Source organism: Ursus maritimus, unplaced genomic scaffold, assembly GCF_017311325.1.
Source record: "Ursus maritimus isolate PB19 unplaced genomic scaffold, ASM1731132v1 scaffold_18, whole genome shotgun sequence".
Lineage (NCBI taxonomy): Eukaryota > Metazoa > Chordata > Mammalia > Carnivora > Ursidae > Ursus > Ursus maritimus.
In genome coordinates this window covers 45,677,220-45,698,134 of record NW_024424230.1, presented here as the reverse complement: position 1 = coordinate 45,698,134, position 20,915 = coordinate 45,677,220, and the positions used below count along the sequence as shown (strand labels likewise).

General features: G+C 42.3%; 1 protein-coding gene across 1 annotated transcript in view; it reads left to right on the top strand.

Annotated features, from left to right (window-relative positions):
- Window positions 1-20,915, top strand: part of TTC39C (tetratricopeptide repeat domain 39C) — a 101,274-nt gene that overhangs the window by 32,650 nt on the left and 47,709 nt on the right. Inside the window, exons 2-4 of the mRNA XM_040632637.1 lie at window positions 10,359-10,407; window positions 12,656-12,784; window positions 15,202-15,316. Coding sequence (XP_040488571.1) covers window positions 10,359-10,407; window positions 12,656-12,784; window positions 15,202-15,316 — 293 coding nt within the window. The remainder of the gene's footprint in view (window positions 1-10,358; window positions 10,408-12,655; window positions 12,785-15,201; window positions 15,317-20,915) is intronic.

Below are 20,915 nucleotides of genomic sequence, written 5' to 3'. Positions count from 1 at the left end.
CAGGCTCCATGCCCAGCACTAAGCCCGACGTGGGGCTCGATCTCACAACTCTGAGATCATACCTGAGCCAAAATCAAGAGTCGGTTGCTTAACTGATTGAGCCACCCAGGTGCCCTGACAGATAATTAATTTTATATTATAATCTGATTCATATCTGGCTTCAAAAGGGAGCTGTGTACCAATGCTCTCCATTCCTATAGGAGACCTCTAGAGATGCTACCTGTCATAGAGGAAGGAAGCCTTTGTAGGACTTTTCAACTAAGATGCTTTCCGAATCAATTTGGTTTTTCTCTTTTAAAAAATATTCTTAATAACTACTATAAATCATGTCAAGGAAAACCTTTCTAATGAACTTTTTCACCTTTATTTTCCTCGGCCGCCATCTGAGGGAAGAGGGTGCGTTTCCTAGACCCATGGGCTAGAGCAGTGCCTCATCACCGCGGAGCCACCTCTCCCCTTCTGCACGGGGGGCGGGGGGCACTCACACACGTTTGTGGAGCAGATGCCCCGAGAACAATGGGGTTGGAAGCGCTGCTGTTCTTCATAGCTGTCACAGCAGGAGTGGGGACGAATCTTCCAGGCTCTTTAGCTGGTGAGTGGGAGCTGTCCTGCTCTCTGGCCCTGGCAGGCCAGGCGTTCCTTTCTCTGTCGTTGCTACGGCATCTTCAGATCAAGATGGAGCCCTTCAGCTAGCTCACCATAATGGTTTCCCATGGCTGAGTGGTGTTGAGAAGCAAGTTCTGCCTACTTGGAAAACATAGTTCATTGCAGAAGAGTCCATGAATCTTCTCTGTGGATTGTTAACACAGTGTACTCGAAAGAGGACTTGAATTACAGGACAGTGAAATTGAGGGAACAGCCCAGGAGCCCCAAGGACAAGTGATGAGGTCTACATTCGGGTAGACCAGTGTCCTGTGAAATCTGGACAGTTCCAGGCTTTACCTGTTTTGTACTGACTTTGGCATATTTTAGTTTTTTAACTCTGCTTTTGTTAGAAGGCTTTGTTATAAGGAGTTTATTTTTTTTTTCTTGGCCGGGGGGAGGAGTCAGCATGGTAGAGGGAAGATTTCACTGTTAAAAATGAAAAATCTTTTTCAATAAAATAATTAGTTTGAAAAGCAGGAAGCCCTGTGATTCTGTTTAGCCAATTGACTTTCTTTCTTCTTTCTTTTTTTAAAAAATATTTTGAAGGGGATGCGTTTAAAAATCTTATTTACATTACTTACATAGATACTATGAAAAGCGATCTCCAAATCATTTGCATTCGTTTTTGGGGAGTCCCCTCCTGTCAGCATCTCTCTCTTCGTTTGCGACCATTTGTCTCCTAGCCCCGTGCTCACAGAACCCTGGGCCACAGCTGGGCACAGCCAGACCTCAGCTTGCCACTGAGTGAATAACTCACTCCCACGCAAGCAGGCTTTGTCTGTTTTGCTCTTGAATCGCCCCATTATTCTGTTTGTTTGGCTGGCTGATCTATTCTGTTGAGAAATTGTATCAAAGCAACAACTGAATCACGGAGTATTTAGAACAAGTAAATTGACTTAAATGATGCATTTTTTTTCCTAAAAGGTGTCTAAATGCGGGGAGAATGTCTAGGATGACGTTATTGAAACAGATGATTAGTGCAGTTTTAGTCGTGACTGTTTATCATCCCACATACGTACACTTATCATTGAATAAAATCACCATTAATCTTATTGCCCTCCCCCACAACAAGTATTTTCATTTTTTTTTATTGTCTATACGTATTGGAACATCGTGTATGTGGAACTTTTGTTTTTACATTACATTCTGTCACAGGCATTTTTCTAGGTTATTCTAGGTTATTCTCTTGCAGGCTTTCTGTCCATTTTCAGAAATTTTTTGATTGTGATAAAATAGACATATTTTCCATTTAAACCACTTTTAAGGGTGCCATTTAGTTAAATACATTGACATTGTATTTCCAGAACTATGCATCTTGCAAAACTGAAACTCTGTACCCATTCAACAATTCCAGAACTATTCATCTTGCGAAACTGAAACTCTGTACCCATTCAACAACTCCTCATTCCTCCCTGCCCCCAGCCCCTGGCAACCACCATTCTCCTTCCTGTCTCTCTGATTGGACTACCGAGGGTACCTTATGTAAGTGGAATCCTACAGTACTTTTTTGTGACTGCCCTATTTCACGTAGCCTAAGTCCTTGTGATTCATCTGTGTTGCAGCATGAGTCAGTTTCCTTCCTTTTGAGGGCTGAATAGTATTCCATTGTATGTGTCTACCTCATTTTGTGTATATTTTGTTTGTCCATTCATCTGCCCTAGTACTTCTACCTTTTGGTTATTGTGCATAACGGTGCTAGAACGTGGGCATACAAACATCTCTTTGAGTTCCTGATTGCGGTTCTTTTGGGCACATACCCAGAGGTGGAATTGTTGGGCCACAGTATAATTTCATGTCTGGTGTTTTAAGGAACTACCATTCTGTTTCCCACAGTAGCTGCACAGTTTTACATCCCCACCCACGGTGCTCGAGGGTTCCCATTTGTCTACATCTCATTAACACTTTCATTTTCTCTCTTTCCTTCCATCGTAGCCATCCTAATGGATATAAGGTGGTATTTCATTATGGTTTTGATTTGCATTTCCCCAATGATCAGTGATATTGAGCATCTTTCCGTGTACTTACTGGCTGTTTGTATATCTTCTTTGGAGAAATGTCTTTTAATTAGGTTGACCTTTGTTGTTGTTGAGTCATAGAAGTTACTTATATAGTCTGGATATTAACCTCTTACCAGATAATTTGCAAATATTTTCACCCATTCTGTGGGTTGCAGTTGCCTTTTCACTGTTGATCATGTCCTTTGATGTACTGTTTTTATTTTCATACAGTCCAGTTTATTTTTTTACTTTTGTTGTCTGTGCCTTTGGTGTCCTATCCAAGAAATCCTTTCCAGATCCAGGGTCATGAAGCTTTTCCCCTATGTAGACAGTCTCTTAAACTTAGGTTTTTTTCTATCCTGGATAATGCTGCAGTGAACGGCTTCATGCATGTAGCTTTTCTTCTTTTCTTGGCACTGTTTACTTTCGGAGAGCAAAATGAAGTACTGAACCAGTTTTGCCCCATTCGAGCCCATGGAGACACCAGACAGAGCAGAGGATATCACTCGTCTTGTTAGCAATAGTCTTGTTTCTGAAGGCAAGGAGAGCGGCATCTATGGAAGCATTCAATACCTTAATTGCTCCTATCGTCCTCTGGAACTGTGGTTATTTTATTTTTTTAAGAGAGGGGGAAAGATGAGGGAGGAAGGGAAGAGGCAGAGGGGGAGAGAGACTCTTAGGCAGGCTCCATGCCTAGCATGGAGCCCGACGCGGGGCTTGATCTCATGACCTGAGCCAAAATCAAGAGTCAGACACTCAACCAATGGAGCCAGCCAGGCGCCCCAAGGAACTGTGATTTTTAAAACGGCACGGTCACATAAGCAGCCTGGGTCCCAGAAAAGGCGCAGCCACCTTAAAGAGCAGCAGGGAAGGAATTTATGTGATTATTTCTTTGACCCTCAAATCTGGGACCTCGGGGCTACAGGGAAAGGTGGGGGTGTTTGCCGTGGCTGATGAGCTTCAGGTGGCCCTGGATCGCCTTTCTAACTCACAAAGTCCAGTCCCCCTGCACATTTGAAGGGGAGAAAAGTCCTTTTGGGGAATTCTTCTAAGAATTCAACATTATATATAGAACATTTTCACAAATCAAAAGTTTAAAAAACTCCAGCCATTTGCCACTGTGTTAGGAGGTTAAAATCCCATTTGAAAAAGCATATTCTGTTAGGGACTGACATAGTAATTATGCTCATTTATTAAATGGAAAAAATACTCCTTTGAAAATCAAATGCATACATTATCTTCTGCTGTATTTCAGGAAACAAAATTTTCATCATCCCAGGTTTTAATATCCTAGAGAAATGTGTTTTAAACTTTGGCAGTGTTGATGGATTGAGGAAAAGATGATCAGTTGCTCCTTGGTATTTTCAACAGGTTTTCTGCCTTTGGGAGACTCCATATACAGAGAGAAAAATCTAGAGCCATTTTATTTCTAGTGGTGGTTCATTTTCAAAAAGCAAACAGTGGCAATGACCATAATAAGACTTCTCATCAAAAAGGATTCCAGGGGTGCCTGGGTGGCTCAGTAGGTTACGTGTCTGCCTTCAACTCAGGTCATGATCTCAGGGTCCTGGGATCAAGCCCTGTACTGGGCACCCTGCTCAGCAGGGTTTTTGCTTCTCCCTCTCCCTCTACCACTCCCCCCCCCAGCTCATGCTCTCTCTCTCTCTCTCTGTCGCTAATAAATAAAATCTTAAAGGATTCCAAATGATCTCTTTTGCAGAGGATTTTGATTTGTGTTTGCTTTTTAACTTTTTATTTTGAAAATATCCTACATCTTCTTAAGTACATAAAATAGTATCAATTCCCATGTTTTAGTCAGCCAGCCTTAGGAATTAAGTCATGGCCCATCATGTTTTATCTATACTTCTGCTCACTTTTAATACTCTTACCTCAATTTGTATTTGAGGCAAGTCCCAGTCATCATTTGATCTGTAAATACTTTCGTAAACATCTCTAAGAAATAGTTTTTAAAATGTAGCCATACCTAACAAATTAATAATTCATTGATCTAATCAAATGCCTCCGGTGATCATTTATCTGATTTTTTCTTTTTAATTTTTTCTTTTTCATAAGGAAAAGCTTACATACGGTGAAGAATGTATACATGTATAAACACCACAGTATAACTACTTAAGCCCAGATAAAGTTATAGTATGTTTCCAACCTTCCAGCATCTTCCCTTGAGCTCCTCCTCAGTCAGTAATTCCCTCCCCCTGACGACAGAGGTCGGAACAGTGGTTTTGAACTTCATATCCATGGAATCCTATAATCTTGTGTCTGGCTTTTTTCACTCAACATTGTCTATGAAATTGATTCATATTATATTTAGCAGTTCTTTCTCGTAGCTGTGAACTCTTCCATTGCATTGAATGAATATACTGCAATTATTTTATATATTCTGCTGGGTCCAGTTTGAGGCTACTATGACTAGTACTATTAACTTGCCATACGTATCTTTTGCGGGCATAATGATAATTCAGTTCTGTTTGTGTGTGTATATATGTGTGTATATGTGTGTATATATATGTATATGAATATATATAGCATTGTATGTGTGTGTATACACACACACACACACACACACACACACCCCGAGCAGTGAAGTTACTGGATCACAGGGTAGGCGTGTGTTTATTGCTAAGCACTGTGTGAGAGTTCCAGTTGCCCCACGTTCTCGTTAACACTTGGCTGTGTTAGTCCTTGCACGTACGGCCAATCTGATGAGAGTAGAGTGGCATCTCATTGTCATTTTACTCTGTATTTCCGTGATAACCAGTGCTTTCCCACACTTTTTAATATGGTTATTGACTTTAAGATATCCTCTTTTGTGAAATGCCTATTAGACTTTTGCCCATCTTTACTAGGTTGTCGTTTTTTACTGAGTCGTGGGAATTCTTTACATATTCCGAGGATGAGCTTTTTGTTGGATGACTGTGTTTAAGTATCTTCTCCTGGTCTGTGATTTGTCTTTTTAAATCTCTAATGAGTGAACAGAAATTCTTAATTTTAAGTTTCGATATCAGGTCTCCAGCTTTGTTTTTGTTCTTCAATTTTGATTTGGCCGTTGTTAGTATTTTTCTTTTCCATGTAGATTTTAAAATCAACTTTTCAATACACACACACACACAGAGCACGCATACACACACACACACACACACACACACACACACCCCAGGGATTTTGCGTTGGATTGCATGGAAGTTATAGTTCAGTTTAAGAGAAGTTGACATTGTAGCAAGATTGAATTCCAGCCTGTAAAAATTGTGTATCTCTGTACTGAGATTAGTCGTTCTCAGGCAGGGTTGATTTGCCCCCAGAGGACATCTGGCAATGTCTGGAGACATATTTGTTGTCACATCTGTGGTGGAGGAGTGGTTGTGTGCTACTGGCATCTTGTAGGTAGAGGACAGGGATGCTGCCCATCGTCTTACAACTCTTAGGACAACCCCACAAGAAAAAATTGACCCCAAATGTTAAGATTTAGGTCTTTATATATTTTTTAGTAATATTTTGAATTTTCAGTGTGATGGTATTGTACGTCTTTGTTAGATCTATCCTTAGATAATTAGTGTTTTGTGCGATTGTGATTTTTATTTCATATTCTGATTGTTACTGCTTTGTCGTGTGTGTGTGTATGTGTGTGTGTATATACAAACTCTATATATAGTTTGTGTCTGTGTCTTTAAGTGTCTGTTGTATTTTGTACCTTTTATTTTGGAGATTCCCTTTCAGTTTCTCCCCCTTCCTCCCCCCCACCCCCCGCCCCATACACTTTTTTATTGTTGTTGAAGAAACTAGGACTTTTGTCCTGTAGAGTTTCCTACAGCTTGGCTATTGCTGATCCTATCAGTGTGGTGTGTTTAATATGTTCCCTTGTCTCTGTGGTCCTTACCCATATCCATTACTTCATTAGGACCTGCAAAATGAAACACTGGTTCTATCTTTTGCTTTTCATTTCTTATCCCAGGATATTTTTGTAAATAGACTGCCCTTCCACCCAGCTAATTCATTACTCTGAGGCCCTAGAGAAGAGACAGGGTAAATGCCTATACCTTCTGTTTTTTTAAATCAGTTTCCAAAATGAGTTGGTTCCTAAGAATCTTCCATAGGCAACCAGAGAGGTTTTCTGTTTTTGTTTTTAACTTAAAAGTACCATTATGAACTTACAGTTTAACCTTAGTTGATGTTTCAGTCCATTGCTGTTTTTACCTTCATTAGGGATTAAATGGTTCCATGTTTGCGTAGTGGGAACGTCTTCAAGACCCTCATGTAACTTTTAAGTTTCCTTGCTTTCTGCTAGAACGAGATATGCCAGGCTCTTCTTGAACATTTCTTACCGCTAACCTCGAATCTTCATGTCTTCATGTCTTCAAGGAGCCACGGTCTCTTACCGAATGTATTTAGAGGGGGTGCTAGGCATGCTCGGTGCTACTGGAGGGGTGATTTCTAGGCTTTTTCAGTAGACAGAAAATATGTATTTTTTAAAAGATGAGTTCATATTCTAGGCTATAAGATTTTTACTTAACTTCATTCTTTTTCCTGTGCACAAAGCCCTGAGTCCCCACAAACACCAACAGACCTACGTGTTGCTTTATCACAAACCACACGGCCAGCGGCCTTAGAATGACAATACCAGGTTGACCGGTGAGAATATGATTACTGAAAACAAATTTTCTTTGCCATCTTCTGGTGTCTGTTTTTAAGGGTCTTTCATAATGAAAATGCACTGTCAGAGTACTGTGTTCTAACGTCACTTGGACTAGCTCTGTGTGGTTCTTTTACCAACTGGATTTGCATTAATTTTACTTTTTAGGGCTTACATTATTAAAATTTGGTATTACGATGCACAATGTTTACATAGTTCCAAAGTCTAATCTACAAAGAAGCTTTGTTTCTATCCTTGCTTCTCCTTCCCTAGCCCTCCTCTCACCTTGTCGGTATCCATTTAAAAAAAAAAAAATATATATATATAGGTTATTCTACCATTTTTTTCAATATTCACAAATCTCTTTATACTTATATCCTCCCTTCCTTTGAATAGGGGCGGTTTTTACCAGGTGGTCTATTTCACTTGTCCTCACCTCTGTCCTTGTCAATCTTCTGGTCCTCAGGAAGGTTTGTGTTTTGGTTCTAAGCTTCCCTTGATACTCAGGCTGGACGTAATACCCTCACTGCCCTCGCATCTGGGTCGTCGTTTATTGGTTCCCAAGATGAGCATTTTGAGATGAGCTACGAGCCTCTTTCTTCTCCTTCCTTAGCCTTAGTTTTAGAGGAATGAGACTCGTCCTCTTTGGGAACATTCCCCAAGCCCCCAAATGAGTGGGTTTTATGTAGAAACCACATCTGTGGGCCAGAATGATGATGGTGAGGTTGATGAATGTAGACGTAAAAAGTCGAGTGAACCTTGAAACAGCAGGTCTTGTGGGCATACGAGAGGGCGCGTGGTCATTGATCCGTTTCTGTGCCGGGTACACTGTCCCGTACCGGATGATGTGGGCTTCGCGGGGACTGTACTTCAGGGAGGGGAGAGTGTTCCCACTGGGCTGGTTTGTCACCTGCGATGGTGTGTGAGGCACTGAGGGCCAGGCTAGGCTACGTGAATAATGAATAACCTTGGCTCTCAGAAACCTAATTTTCTTCTGGAACAAGTAGTTCCGGCTTCTTCCATTTTTCAGACGGCGAAGTGGCTAACATGTAAGCAAGGAAGGGGAAGGCCGGACTCGTCAGCACTTGATCGAAATGTGTTTGTTCCCGAGAGGCAGGTCATTCCTTCACTGATTCATATTTGGTGAAAGCCTGTTGTGTGTAAGGCATGATAAGGGATAAGACGCAGAAAATAACGTTCTCGAGGGGACACGGATAGGCAGACCAAATTAGGTTGGGAGCCTATGACAGTATGTCCACGCAGAGCCATGGGCTGGGAAGATGGCCGTGGAGGGACGGCGGACTTGGCCGTGGGCTCGAGGTGTGCCGTGTGAGCTTGGTGGGTGGATGTGAGTGCTGGTACGGGATTCTTCACTAATGAGTTGACCTTGCTACGTTTTTTTTTTTTTTTTTCTCTTGTTGGTTTAGTGTATCCTATTAGGTGGGGGCAAACAAATAATTATTCATTGTAGAATTTGAGTAAGGACTAAATAGATGGGGAAGAAATGTAGCAGAAATTTAATATTCCAAATAAATCAGGTTCCTTACTGCCCCTCCTCTTCCTCCTACCTTCCTCCCTTCCCGCTCCCTCCACTCACTCCCCCCTCAAGAGGAAAATGGATGTACATACTGTTTGACTCAGTAATGCTATCTCTAGCAGTTTATCCCAAGAATATATTTGGGCTTGCTTGAAAAGGTATATGTACAAAGATGTTCATCTGATACACGCATTGGATATATGCGTGTATGTACATATATACGTACCAACGTGCATGTTCCCCGCCCCCCACCCCCAAACACACATTCACTTTGGACACAAACTCAATTTCCTGTAGGGGCTTGACTAAATGCATTGTTCTCTCCTTTTTTAGAATGACCATATGTTATCTTACATAATTAAAAAATCAGTAAAGTTATTTTTCTTTAAGAAGGCGATTACCACTTGTTTTCTCTTTTAGTGAAATTTACAGAGATTTAGATTTTGTACTGGTTGTGAATTTGAAGTGGAAAATTTATATTCCTGTATTCTTTGAATTGGTATTAGTTTGATTTGGTTTCTGCTTGGCTTGTATACGTAATTGCATAATGACTGTATTACAGTGGGGGAGTGTCTGACTCTAAGGAGGCATTCTTTTTTTTGTTTGTTTTTTGGTGGGCAGCAAAGCAAGGTTTATTGAGCGATAACAAAGTGATAGTACCAAGCTCCTGAGGAGGGAGGCGACCCAAGATTGTTGCCGTAGGGAGGCATTCTTAAAGTGCTTTGGATGGGATGAGTGAACTTTCAAGTTGGCTCCATGGTTTAAAAAAAAAAAAAAGACAAAAACCTTTGATCTACTTCAAAAATGTTATCTTATGTGTATAAAGTTTTGAACATGTTTTGCATTTTTAAAATGAATATTAATCATCTTCCTTTGGCCACATGCTTGCAGATGTCAGGTTGGTTTGCTAAAGCAGTCTGTTATAATTTGATTTTCTTGTGTGCCTTTGAAGAATCAGACAGGTTCTATTTTGGCAGGCAGATCTGTGAACCTCCTTGCCTCCAACTTTTTTCTTAGGATAATTTTTTTTTGAGAGAAGTGGGAGAGAGAGGAGGGTAGAGGCAGAGAGAGAGTTTCAAGCAGGTTACACTCCCAGCACGGAGCCTGGCATGGGGCTCAATCTCACAACCCTGAGATCATGACCTGAGCCAAAATCAAGAGTTGGGTGCTTAACCGACTGAGCCACCCAGGTGTCCCTTTCTTAGGGTAATTTAATCCGCTTTAAGACTTTACTGTCTGTCCAATTTTTTTTTTTAAGATTTTATTTATTTATGTGACAGAGAGACAGCCAGCGAGAGAGGGAACACAAGCAGGGGGAGTGGGAGAGGAAGAAGCAGGCTCGCAGCAGAGGAGCCCAATGTGGGACTTGATCCCAGAACACCGGGATCACGCCCTGAGCCGAAAGCAGACGCTTAGCGACTGCACTACCCACGCGCCCTGTCTGTCCAATTATTAGTAATATATAGTGATGCTCATATAGCCAATGTTTATAAAAGTATACATTAAAAATAATTTTGTTTTGTTTCCTTAACAGAAATCATAGCCCATTAATGAGTTTTGGAGCGAGCTTCGTCAGTTTTTTGGTAAGTTGCTATGGGGAGTGATATTGGTGTGAAGGAAACAAGTATATAAAGTATGTCTTGGAGTTACTCACTGTATAGATACAGGTCTTTTATTTTTTAATTTTTTTAAAGATTTATTTACTTTAGAGAGCACATGCACAGGGTGGGGGGTGCAGGGCAGAGGGAGAGAGAGAATCTCAAGCAGACTTACCCCTGAACACAGCCTGATGTGGGGGCTCAGTCTCCTGACCCCGAGACCGTGACCTGAACCGAAATCAAGAGTCAGATGCTTAACCAACTAGGCCACCCAGGCACCCCCTATAGATACAGATCTTTCAGAATTTAAAAGTGTAATAAAGTTTTGTCTATTAGCCAACACCTATGAGATATCCTCTTTTCCTTAATTAAAAAAAAATGCTTATACCTTTGAGAGTATTGAGAGTACTTTGAGAGTATTTTTCCCAACCAAAAAAAAAATTTTTTTTTAAAGATTTTATTTATTCGACAGAGATAGAGACAGCCAGCGAGAGAGGGAACACAAGCAGGGGGAGTGGGAGAGGAAGAAGCAGGCTCATAGTGGAGGAGCCTGATGTGGGGCTCGATCCCATAACGCCGGGATCACGCCCTGAGCCAAAGGCAGACGCTTAACCGCTGTGCCACCCAGGTGCCCCCAAAAAATTTTAAAATAAGAATAAAATTGGAAAGACCCTTCCAAAAAATAAAACTGCATTAGAGATTAAAAAAAAAAAGGGTCAGGGTTTGGATACTAAAGGTTTACTCTAAAATTATTGAATAAATGTGGACTGTAAAGCAAGTTAAATTAGCAGAGTTGAAATTTATTAGTTACTATTATATTTTTAAATATTAGTATTTAGGAATTGAAGGAATAGGTTGCAGTTAGGTGTTTAAAGAAAATTTGGCAATGTAGAAAATTGGGTGCTTTTTTCCAGAAATACGTATGACATCACACAAACCACTTTCAGGCATATAATTTAAGAAAACTATCATAGAATGGTATAATAGCAAACGTGTGTATGTGTGTACATATTTATAATCAATATGTGTAGAGACCAAGTGAAGTAAAATAGAGAAAGCCTGTAGATTTCAGATGTAGGAAGATCTCTGCAAACTGGTGTGTCCTGTGACTGCTGTCCCTGCCCAACCTCAGGTACCCGGCCAGCTTCTGGTGACATGGATTTTCATTCAAGCTATTTATTTGCGCCTCTTGCCAGGGAATACAACACAAATGTTTAAGGCTTGCCATTTACAAGAAAGCATAGCATCTGACTTTAGGGAAAGTGGTACCCTGTGGGAATCACAACATGAGTACCCCTCACTACAAAGGCAGGAAGGAAGACCCCGCCAAAGGCTTGGCTGAGTGGAGGAGGAAGGTGGGGAGGGGGCTGCAGCAGGGCTGGGGTCTGCTTGAAAAGAAAGTGTGGTGAAGGGGCTTGGGCAAAGGTGACTGTGGTCTGATTCGGCTCCAAGGGGAGAGTATATTGGAGTCCTTCCAAGGAGGCCTAGAACTCCAAGGGGAGAGGGCTTGCCCAATGGATAGGGCGGGGAAGAGAGTTAGTGACCATGAGCTCATTAGGTCCTTCCAAGAACCAAGCATCTTGTCTCTGCCCCTACAGCCCATCCATAACCTCAGAAACCTCCATGCCACTGGTGAAAAGTAGCAGGTGTTTATCAGAGAAGGGATTGCCCCTACCCAGTCAGATGTGGCCTGGAAAAATCTGCCAGGCTGCCAGTCTAATTTTTCACTGTGGACAGTGTAATATGAGTTCCAAATAAGGGAACCCATTGGAATTGCTGTCCCTGAAAAGACTGCCGCCTTCAGGGCGGACATGCTTCAGTAGCATTTCTGCCCATTACCTGATGGGGCCAAGGTCCACGTGCGGGGAGAATGAACTCTGCAGTCAGACACTGCTGTGGAAACTCAGTGAAGGGGACCGATCAGAGATTCTACAGGGCTTTGGTTACTGTGCTCAATAACAACAAAAAAGGTCCTGAACAGTAATTGTGAGAACGTTTACCACCCTCTGTTTTTTCATGTAGGTGTGATAGACTTACAGCCTTATTTCATATTGAGATTATCGTTCTTGGAAATGATTACGGTATGCCGTAACATTCTAATTCTTTTACTTGCAACAACTAACATTTGAATGTTTTTTTTTCCCCCCTAGTTTGGGATTTTGTTGTTTTAAATCGTCTAAATTTTCAGAGACTTACTGATTCATTCATTCTTTCCTTATTTCTTTCTTGGAAGAACGCCATGATGACATTTGAGGAAGAAAAAATGCAGTTGGCGTGTGATGACTTAAAGACGACGGAGAAGCTGTGTGAAAGTGAAGAGGCTGGAGTAATTGAAACCATCAAGAATAAAATTAAGAAGAATGTAAGCACGATGTCTTTAGGTTGTGAACGGAGTGCCACTGACGTAGGGCATTGCTCCTTTACCTGGTTTTCGATATTTCGGATATGAATGAAAGCATACACGTTTCTTACAACTTTGGATGATGTGAAATGTATTTAAAAAAAAACAGTAGAACCCCACCCCCACCTGCCCCATCAGTCATTAAAGCCATTCAGTGCATTCATTCTTTTGCTATCTTAAGGTTATCTTCTTCCATAATGGGGCATGTGCTAAGAGCTTTTGTGTGTATGTAATTCAGATATGTTGCATTTTAGCATTATGGAGGAGTTCAGCTATTTACCTGATTTTCCCCAAGCCTTACAGCCTTTGGTTACACATAAAGTCACAATAACATTGTAATTCACTTTTCCTGATCTTGCTTTTACCTTTCAGTGCAAACGTCTAGTCTTTGGGGAGGCATCCTCCTACCCCTGATGTTTCTGGAGTCTCCCTTGTGTTACCTGTTGAGCTGACAAACCCATCTTTTGGTTAGAGTCCTCAAAAGCTGCCCATCTTTTCTTCGGCTCATTCGTGTACAGGTTGCTTCGCCTCTGCTCTTGCTGATGGTGTCCCCCATGAGGAAGCCACTGATGGGCCAAGAGTACATTCTCCTGATGCTCCACAAGGGCCCGAGATTTCCTCAGTGGCTCTTTCTGCAAACCCTGCGTCTGATCAGTGACTGAGTCCTGTTGCCTTTCTTTCTAAAGTACCTCCTGAATTCATCCACTTCTCTCCCCACTCCTGCCATGTCCTTAGGTCAGCCACCATCCCCACTTGCCTACAACAACTCTCACTGTTCTCGAATTCGTTCTCCATAATACAGTCTCTAAAATGCAAATAATAGGTTGCTGGCTTCATTTTCGGTGTCCCTAACCCCACTCTTGCCATTACAGGGAAGTCCAAACTCCTTACTGTGGCTGACTTGGCACTTCCTTTTCCTCTGCCTAGAACATTCTCCTCCCTGGACCTGGTTTCTACTCCTTGAGTTCTTCCTAGATCATTTTCTCCAAGGACTCTTGCCTGAGCCCCAGAGCTGTGTTGAGTAGATTTCCTCCTTGTCCCCATAGTACCCTGTACTTGACCCTTCAGAACAGTTACGACATTACATGGTAATGAGGTCGGTGTTCCCTCATTAGACTGTAAGTTATTTATATGTCTGTCTTCTGTATCTAACTCCATGCCTAAGCACATATGTTAGGAGTTAACATTGGTAATGGCTCTTTGCAATTTAAAATGCATTTTTATATATAGTACCTCATTAGCCCTTCCAACAACCCTACACAGTAGATGTTATTACAAAGAACCAGCAGCATCAATGGACTGACATTTGCCTAAGCAAAGTAATGAGTTCTGGGACTACATTTGCAACAATAGTGACCATAATAGATTATGCTAATGTAGAAAAAAGGAAAACAGTTCATTCTACTGTATATGCTATTGTTGTATTTGTAAAGATCCTATCATTCCTCGTATCACTGTGAAAACCTATGAAAACTCGTTTATCTTGTTCAAGTTCACTTTGTATTAAGAATGCAGTATTCTATTTTGGGGTAATTTTTTTTCACTTACAAACATTCTTTACAATAAGGACCAACACTATAAAAAATGGAGTTTTTTAATTTTACATTTCGCTTCTTTTATGGAGGTAGTCACCTAAGAGGTATAGCTTAAATTCCGAGTTCAATTTGTGGTTCATTCGAACCTATTTTCTCTTTAACTAAAATGTAATCAGTTTTCGACCCTCACATCTCCGTTGTGGCACAGAAGTTATGAACCCAAGTGTTCCTCCTATATGAATGAAGATAGATGGCTGCAAAGTGGCTTTTCGGGCTATCTATTTTGGGGAATGTTTTCTACCTTTAGTGGTTTTTATTTCGGATAAGTAAGAACTTAAATTGTTTCAAAAAAAAGTAAACCTCTGGGGCGCCTGGGTGGCACAGCGGTTAAGCGTCTGCCTTCGGCTCAGGGCGTGATCCCAGCGTTCCGGGATCGAGCCCCACATCAGGCTCCTCCGCTATGAGCCTGCTTCTTCCTCTCCCGCTCCCCCTGCTTGTGTTCCCTCTCTCGCTGGCTGTCTCTATCTCTGTCGAATAAATAAATAAAATCTTTAGAAAAAAAAAAGTAAACCTCTGAACTTTTGTGTTGATTTTCATGGTTTCCCACGAGCTTCATTGTTCTCACTTAGGATATTTGTCTTGAGTTACAATGTTCTTCATCGTATGGTGAACAAAACAGAGCTAGATCTCATGGGAATATGGTGTAGATTTGGTCTCGGCTTTCAGTGCCCTGTTGCACAGTTCCTTCGTGAAATTATCTTGCACAGTAAAGTAATGGTGGTTTGGGTGGAGTCTCGTTCTTGTGTGTGATTTATCGGCGTGTACTTTCTCTCCGTCAAACAGGTTGATGTCCGAAAATCTGCCCCCTCTATGGTTGATCGGCTTCAGAGACAGATAATCATAGCTGACTGTCAGGTTTATCTGGCTGTGCTCTCGTTTGTGAAACAAGAATTGTCAGGTACGTCAACGCATTATTTTTAATGGCTTTCAAAATTCAGTGGACACAATAAATAATCCCCCCCCCCTTTTTTTTACAGTGCCTTGTATTTCAGTCTTTGAAAATATGTGGTGCCTCTTTGGGGCATGATACTGATTTTTACTTAGGAAATTGGAACCATGAGTGCTTAATGTGTGTTTAGGGGAATAGTTTTAGACTTGAAGTCAGTGTTTCATCCTCTCGTCTTAAGATAATTCTGTCGTAGTTAGAGAAATTACCAGTGCCGGATAGGTAGATCATACTTTTCCTTCATGAGAATCAAGTTGTGAATAACCTTTAAAGTGAAATATAACTGGTGTAAGTTAAATTTTTTGGGAAATTGTTATCGAGAGCCTGAGTGGGTATCAAATATTTCCTAAAATACTTGATTGACCTACATTTGAACAACCTTGAGTAAGGGCTATACATGGATTCCTTAGTTTGTTCGAGACTGTTCTTTTCCAGGATTCTGTCGCTTTGTTATCTTGAGAGCTTTAGACTCAAATTGAGTCTTTTAACAGCTTCTGGAAGACTGTGTCTAACACAGACACCAATTCTTTAGGTTATGTGGGTATCAGTCTGATACTGCCAGGAGAAATTTGCTTCTTTGGCAGATAGGATTTACTTGAAAAAAATGAAAATTCCAAAAGGAAATCAACTAAAACTCACAACCGCAAAAGCGTTTCCTTCCAAACCTTAAATGAAGCAGGGTCTATTGCTGCTAAGTTGTAACATACACTATTCTTTCTAGACTGCCAGACACTGATTTTCTCTCCCTTCTCCTTCTTCTGTCTCTCCCTCCCTTCCTTCCCTCCCTCCCTCCCTCCCAGCTCAAACTTGAGGATGCTTTGTTTCTATTTGGTTCAAATCAGAAATGGAACTTAACTTTTATTTTGAGCTCCAAAGTTTGGACTTACTAGAATTTATCCTTCTTTTAAAATATGTTGGCCTTTTGCTTTGGTTCCATTGTTCAATGTTTTTCTCTCTGATTCTCCCCTTGGGACTTGCCTAATACTTACCTGGTTGAGGGCTCATAGCTGGTGTGAAATTCCTGTGATGCATCAGTATAAAAGCCCCCACTTGAAGCTCTCCATTCATGTGTATATTAAAAGCAGCAGAGCTGTCAGACTTCTTGGGTCAGGATAGGAGCTCTGGCATTTTCTGTGATCTTGTACTCCTTTTTTTTTTTCTGACACTCAAGAAGGACTTTTTAAAGGAGCTAATTTTAGCCATTAGGAGAAAATACCTGTCTAGAGAGAAGGGTAAGTCTGATGTAGTATAATGTTTGGGGAACGAGGGTAAAGGGCATCTGGGAAATCTTTGTGTTAATCTTACAACTCTTCTGTAAGTCTGAAAGTCTATAAAAACTAAAAGGTAGTATATCCTTCGTTTGCTCATTCATGGGTCTATTTGACAAATAATCACTGAGCGTGTGTGATGGGCTAAGCACCATGTTACGTGAGCAGCACAGGCTGTGCTCCCTGCCCTCAGGAAGCTTAGAGTCATCAATTCATGCCGTCTATTTCTAAAATTATTATTCTGGTTAAAAATTACTGAACGTTGTTATAGAAAACTGGGAAAATAGAGAAGGGTAAAAAAGAAAGCAAGTCATGTCTTATCTTACCACTTGGAGAAATCACTCTTTACTGCTAATGTGCTGTGTTTTCCCATATTTCTTTCACAGAATGGAATCTACAGTGCTTTCTATCCAACGTTTCCCTCTTAGATTGTATTTTACACGTTTTCCCTGTTGTTCAGTTTCAAAATACTAAATAATAACATAGTTTTTCAAATGAATGTACCATGATTTAGTTAACCAATTCCTTTTGGACATTTAGATGTTCTTTGCTTTGCTTTTTTTTTTTTTTTCTGTTATTAGTGAGGTCAACCTATTTTTATATCCTATTAATAAACTGTATTTCTTTCGTAAATTGCCTTCTTAGCCTTTTCCCGTTCTCCTAATAGGTTGATATTAATCAATTATTTAATCCTATTTATCACGGATTTTGAACGGTGCTCTTGGTTTTTCCTAACGCCATATAATTTATTGAACAGATATTGATACTGAAATGAAATTCTGACAGACATAAATGTACACAGTGGTCATTTGTTTTATGAATATCTCCTTGTTTCAAACAAACATAACCAAAAATGCTCTTCTTTAGCCTTTTAGAAGTTATTAAACTATAAAAAACTTTGTTGGAGTCCATTTTTTTTTTTTTAAGATTTATTCATTAGAGAGAGCATGAATCGAGGGGCAGAAGGAGAGGGAGAAGCAGGCTCCCCGATGAGCAGGGAGCCTGATGCAGGGCTGATCCCAGGACCCTGAGACCATGACCTGAGCTGAAGGCAGATGCTTCACTGACTGAGCCACCCAGGCGCCCCTCTTAGAAAACTTTTTCGGTGGATAATTTTCTTGGGGAAAAGCTGCCTTCTTGGAGATATTTGTTATAGGTGCCTCTCCCCCACCCCGAGTGGGTGGCGCCGAAGTGGGGGGGGGGTGCACGCACTCACCTGAGCTCCAGGTAGGGATGAGTCTGAATTTTTAAATGCTTCCTACTTTTAAAAGAACTCTTGTGCTTTCTCACATTTGAATTTCTTCTGTAATGAATTATCCCATCATCTCTCTTCATTTTATATACTCCTTTATTAATATCTTTTTAATTTATTCTGTTATCCAGGGCTGCTTGTTTGCTCCCCCCCGCCATGAGCAGATATTCATTACTTTCACATCAAAAAGAAGCTATTTTAAAATCCTATTTTATGGCACTTGCCACCTTATTTCGTTTCTTTTCCTTCCTTTTAGACTTGAGGCTAGGCCCTCTGTTGTACTCCCCTGTGTATTCCTGGCATCATACAGGCTCCGGGAATGTTCTCTGGAGGAGTTTGCTTGCTTTTCCAGGTGAGGCAGTTGAGGCTGCGTGTTGGGCGGGGCGGAACGGTGAACACGGCTTGTTAGTGACGACTGATCCTGAGCCACGGTTTCTTGCTTCTTACCTGAATTCCTAGCGTTCTCACCGTGTTCCCGTCACCTGGGACTGGTTCCTCGTGCCTCCACCTCTGAGAGGCCCGGAAACCTGGCCGTGCTCCCTCTTCTGTCTTGTGGCGCTGGCCCCTGCTTGGCGGGCCGGCCTGCTCTTGACCCACCTGCTTCCCTGTCCGCATTCTCTGTGCTGCCGTTGGGGCCGTCTTCCAAACCCCCCGTACCCCTGTGCTGGAAACAGCCGCTCTACGTCTCCTGCAAGGGACACTTCGAATTCCTTCCTCAGGTGGCCCGTACGAACCTGCCTGCCTTCCCAGCAGCCAGCAAAGCCGAGCTCCTTGCCCTTCCCGGGATGCCCTGCCTCCTGCCTTCTTGCTACCCTCTGTTTGGAAGGCCTTCGGTCCCTTTATTTTTCTCTGGTCTATCCAGGTGCGTCCCAGACCAGCCTCCTTCAGGCATGCCTTCCTCACTTCCTCGTCTGCCCTTTGCTGTTCTCCATGTCGTCTGTGCCTCGTCAGGGCACTCATCACACAGCAGTACACATTTTTATGCACATGTCTGCCCACAGTATTTGACTGTAATCTCCTCGAGGGCAGCAGCGCTGTCCACCTGCTGCCTCTTTCGCCCACACCTCCTGAGCTCCTATGTTGCCTCCCACACTGTGTGGTGATAGGTGCCGGGGCTCTAGAGATGAGTGGGATATAGCCCTTGCCCCAGGGGACTGCTGGTGTAGTAGTGGAGAAAGAGATGATGCTTTACCCACTAGACGTGTAAGTCCGTCACAGATTGGGTGCACACGGAATGAGGTGCTGGGGAACTCTGCCTGGAGATCCTGAGCGGGGTGACAAAGAACGAGAGGCCGTTTTCCCCTCTGTGTCCTTGGCCCTTGCTGTGCTGTTCCCTAGCACACGGCGTATGATACGTGAATTGAAGGGATGAAGGAGGGGTGATGCCATTCAGGAAAAAGTGGCACAACCCCGAGCCCCAGAAAGAGTTGAGATTGGAAAAGTGAGTCTTTCAGAAGTCTTTTGGACATGAAAACAAAACCATTTTTCTCCCAAAGTCTGTTATGTGGGTTACAAAAAGAGTAGGCCTGAACTAATCTTTCATTATAGGGTTAACCAGCCTCATCGAGGACAAGTGAACAGACAGATGCTAGATACGATGCCCTGCTGAAAAATCTATAAGATTTATCCCAACATCAATTAGTATAGCTTGGTATCTTCACTTTCCAGACAATTCTTGCCCTTTCCTGGGAAGGACTCCCACTCCCTGCCTCCCCCCACCCACCTCCACACACCCCTTCCCTTAATGGGGACGACATTTCCTCTCTCCCCTACATTCCCAGCTGACCGAGGCTGGCCCTCATAGGGGAGGGCACATGGTCTGCGGTCTTCGGCCGTCTGTGTGTGTCTTCCTCAGAGGCTGAATGATTTATATTTGACCTTTCAGAGGAGCCATATGGAAGGCCGTGCAGGATGTAGGGCTCTTAAACACCGTTGCTCTGCCTTTTGGGAGAATGCGTGCTCATTAGCTGCACTGCCACACCAGGCGGCTGAGGGTCCCCCCTGCAGGAGCGGCGTTGCTGTCGGCCCTGGAGCGCGGCCCGTCCGCCGGTTCCTCGCTCAGTCTGTGCTCCGTGGTCAGGGTCTGGCTGTGCTCAGATGTGCTGGTCCCAGCATCTGGGACAGGGAAGTAGGGTGACAGTCCTGGGGAACCTGTTTCTCTGGCATGTTGAGCTTAGAAAGCAGCAAAAACAAAATCTTTCTCTACGTGCATATTAACTTCATCTTGCGCAAATTATAGTCTCCGATGTAGTCAGAACTTTGGGTTCTATTTACCTGGCTCAAATTAAAGGCATTAAAACTTGTTACAACAGATTTTGACATACGCTTTTAAACATTGGCACCTAAACTCCTCTCTTGGGCAAGAAATGAAAGACACGTTGAATTACATTTTTATTTCATAAAAATAGGGTTTTTACCGTTGTCCTTTTTTTGTTGACTGAGTCTGTGCAGTTGGCACTGACGGACATTTTGACATTTGTTTCCATTGCTACCATCCTTCACCTGAGGTCGGATTATTACATCCCTAACACTGGTGGTCTCCTCACCCCCAATCCTAGAAATTGCCTGCTGCTTCTGTGCAGGTCCTTAGGTGGACCTCAGGGGGCCCCCAGAACCCGAGCACGCCATCCGTGTGTCCCCTTTGGTCTCTGTGTCCCCTGTGTGACTCTGGCTCTGAACAGCTTGCCCACCTGCTCCTTCATACTCACCCGGGTGTTCCTCTCTCCTGGAATGCTGCCTTTCCCTAGGCGGAAGCTCTGCTTCCCGAATGAAGCCTCAGCACCCGGAAATGCAGGGGAAAGTGGAATTAGACTTCTTCCTTCAGATTTCCAGTTAGGCCTTGGGGAAGGAGGCAGTATAGTTTTCTGCTGAAATCCTGCAATACTCATTCTGCACTAATTCATTTAATATTTATTACATAGAAAAATTTAGTGACAAAAAGGAAATAAAGAACAACTCACCCATCATCTCAACATGATTGGTTTTCATTTTTCTCCATAGGACCCCAGTGGGGCCATCAACAAACACATAG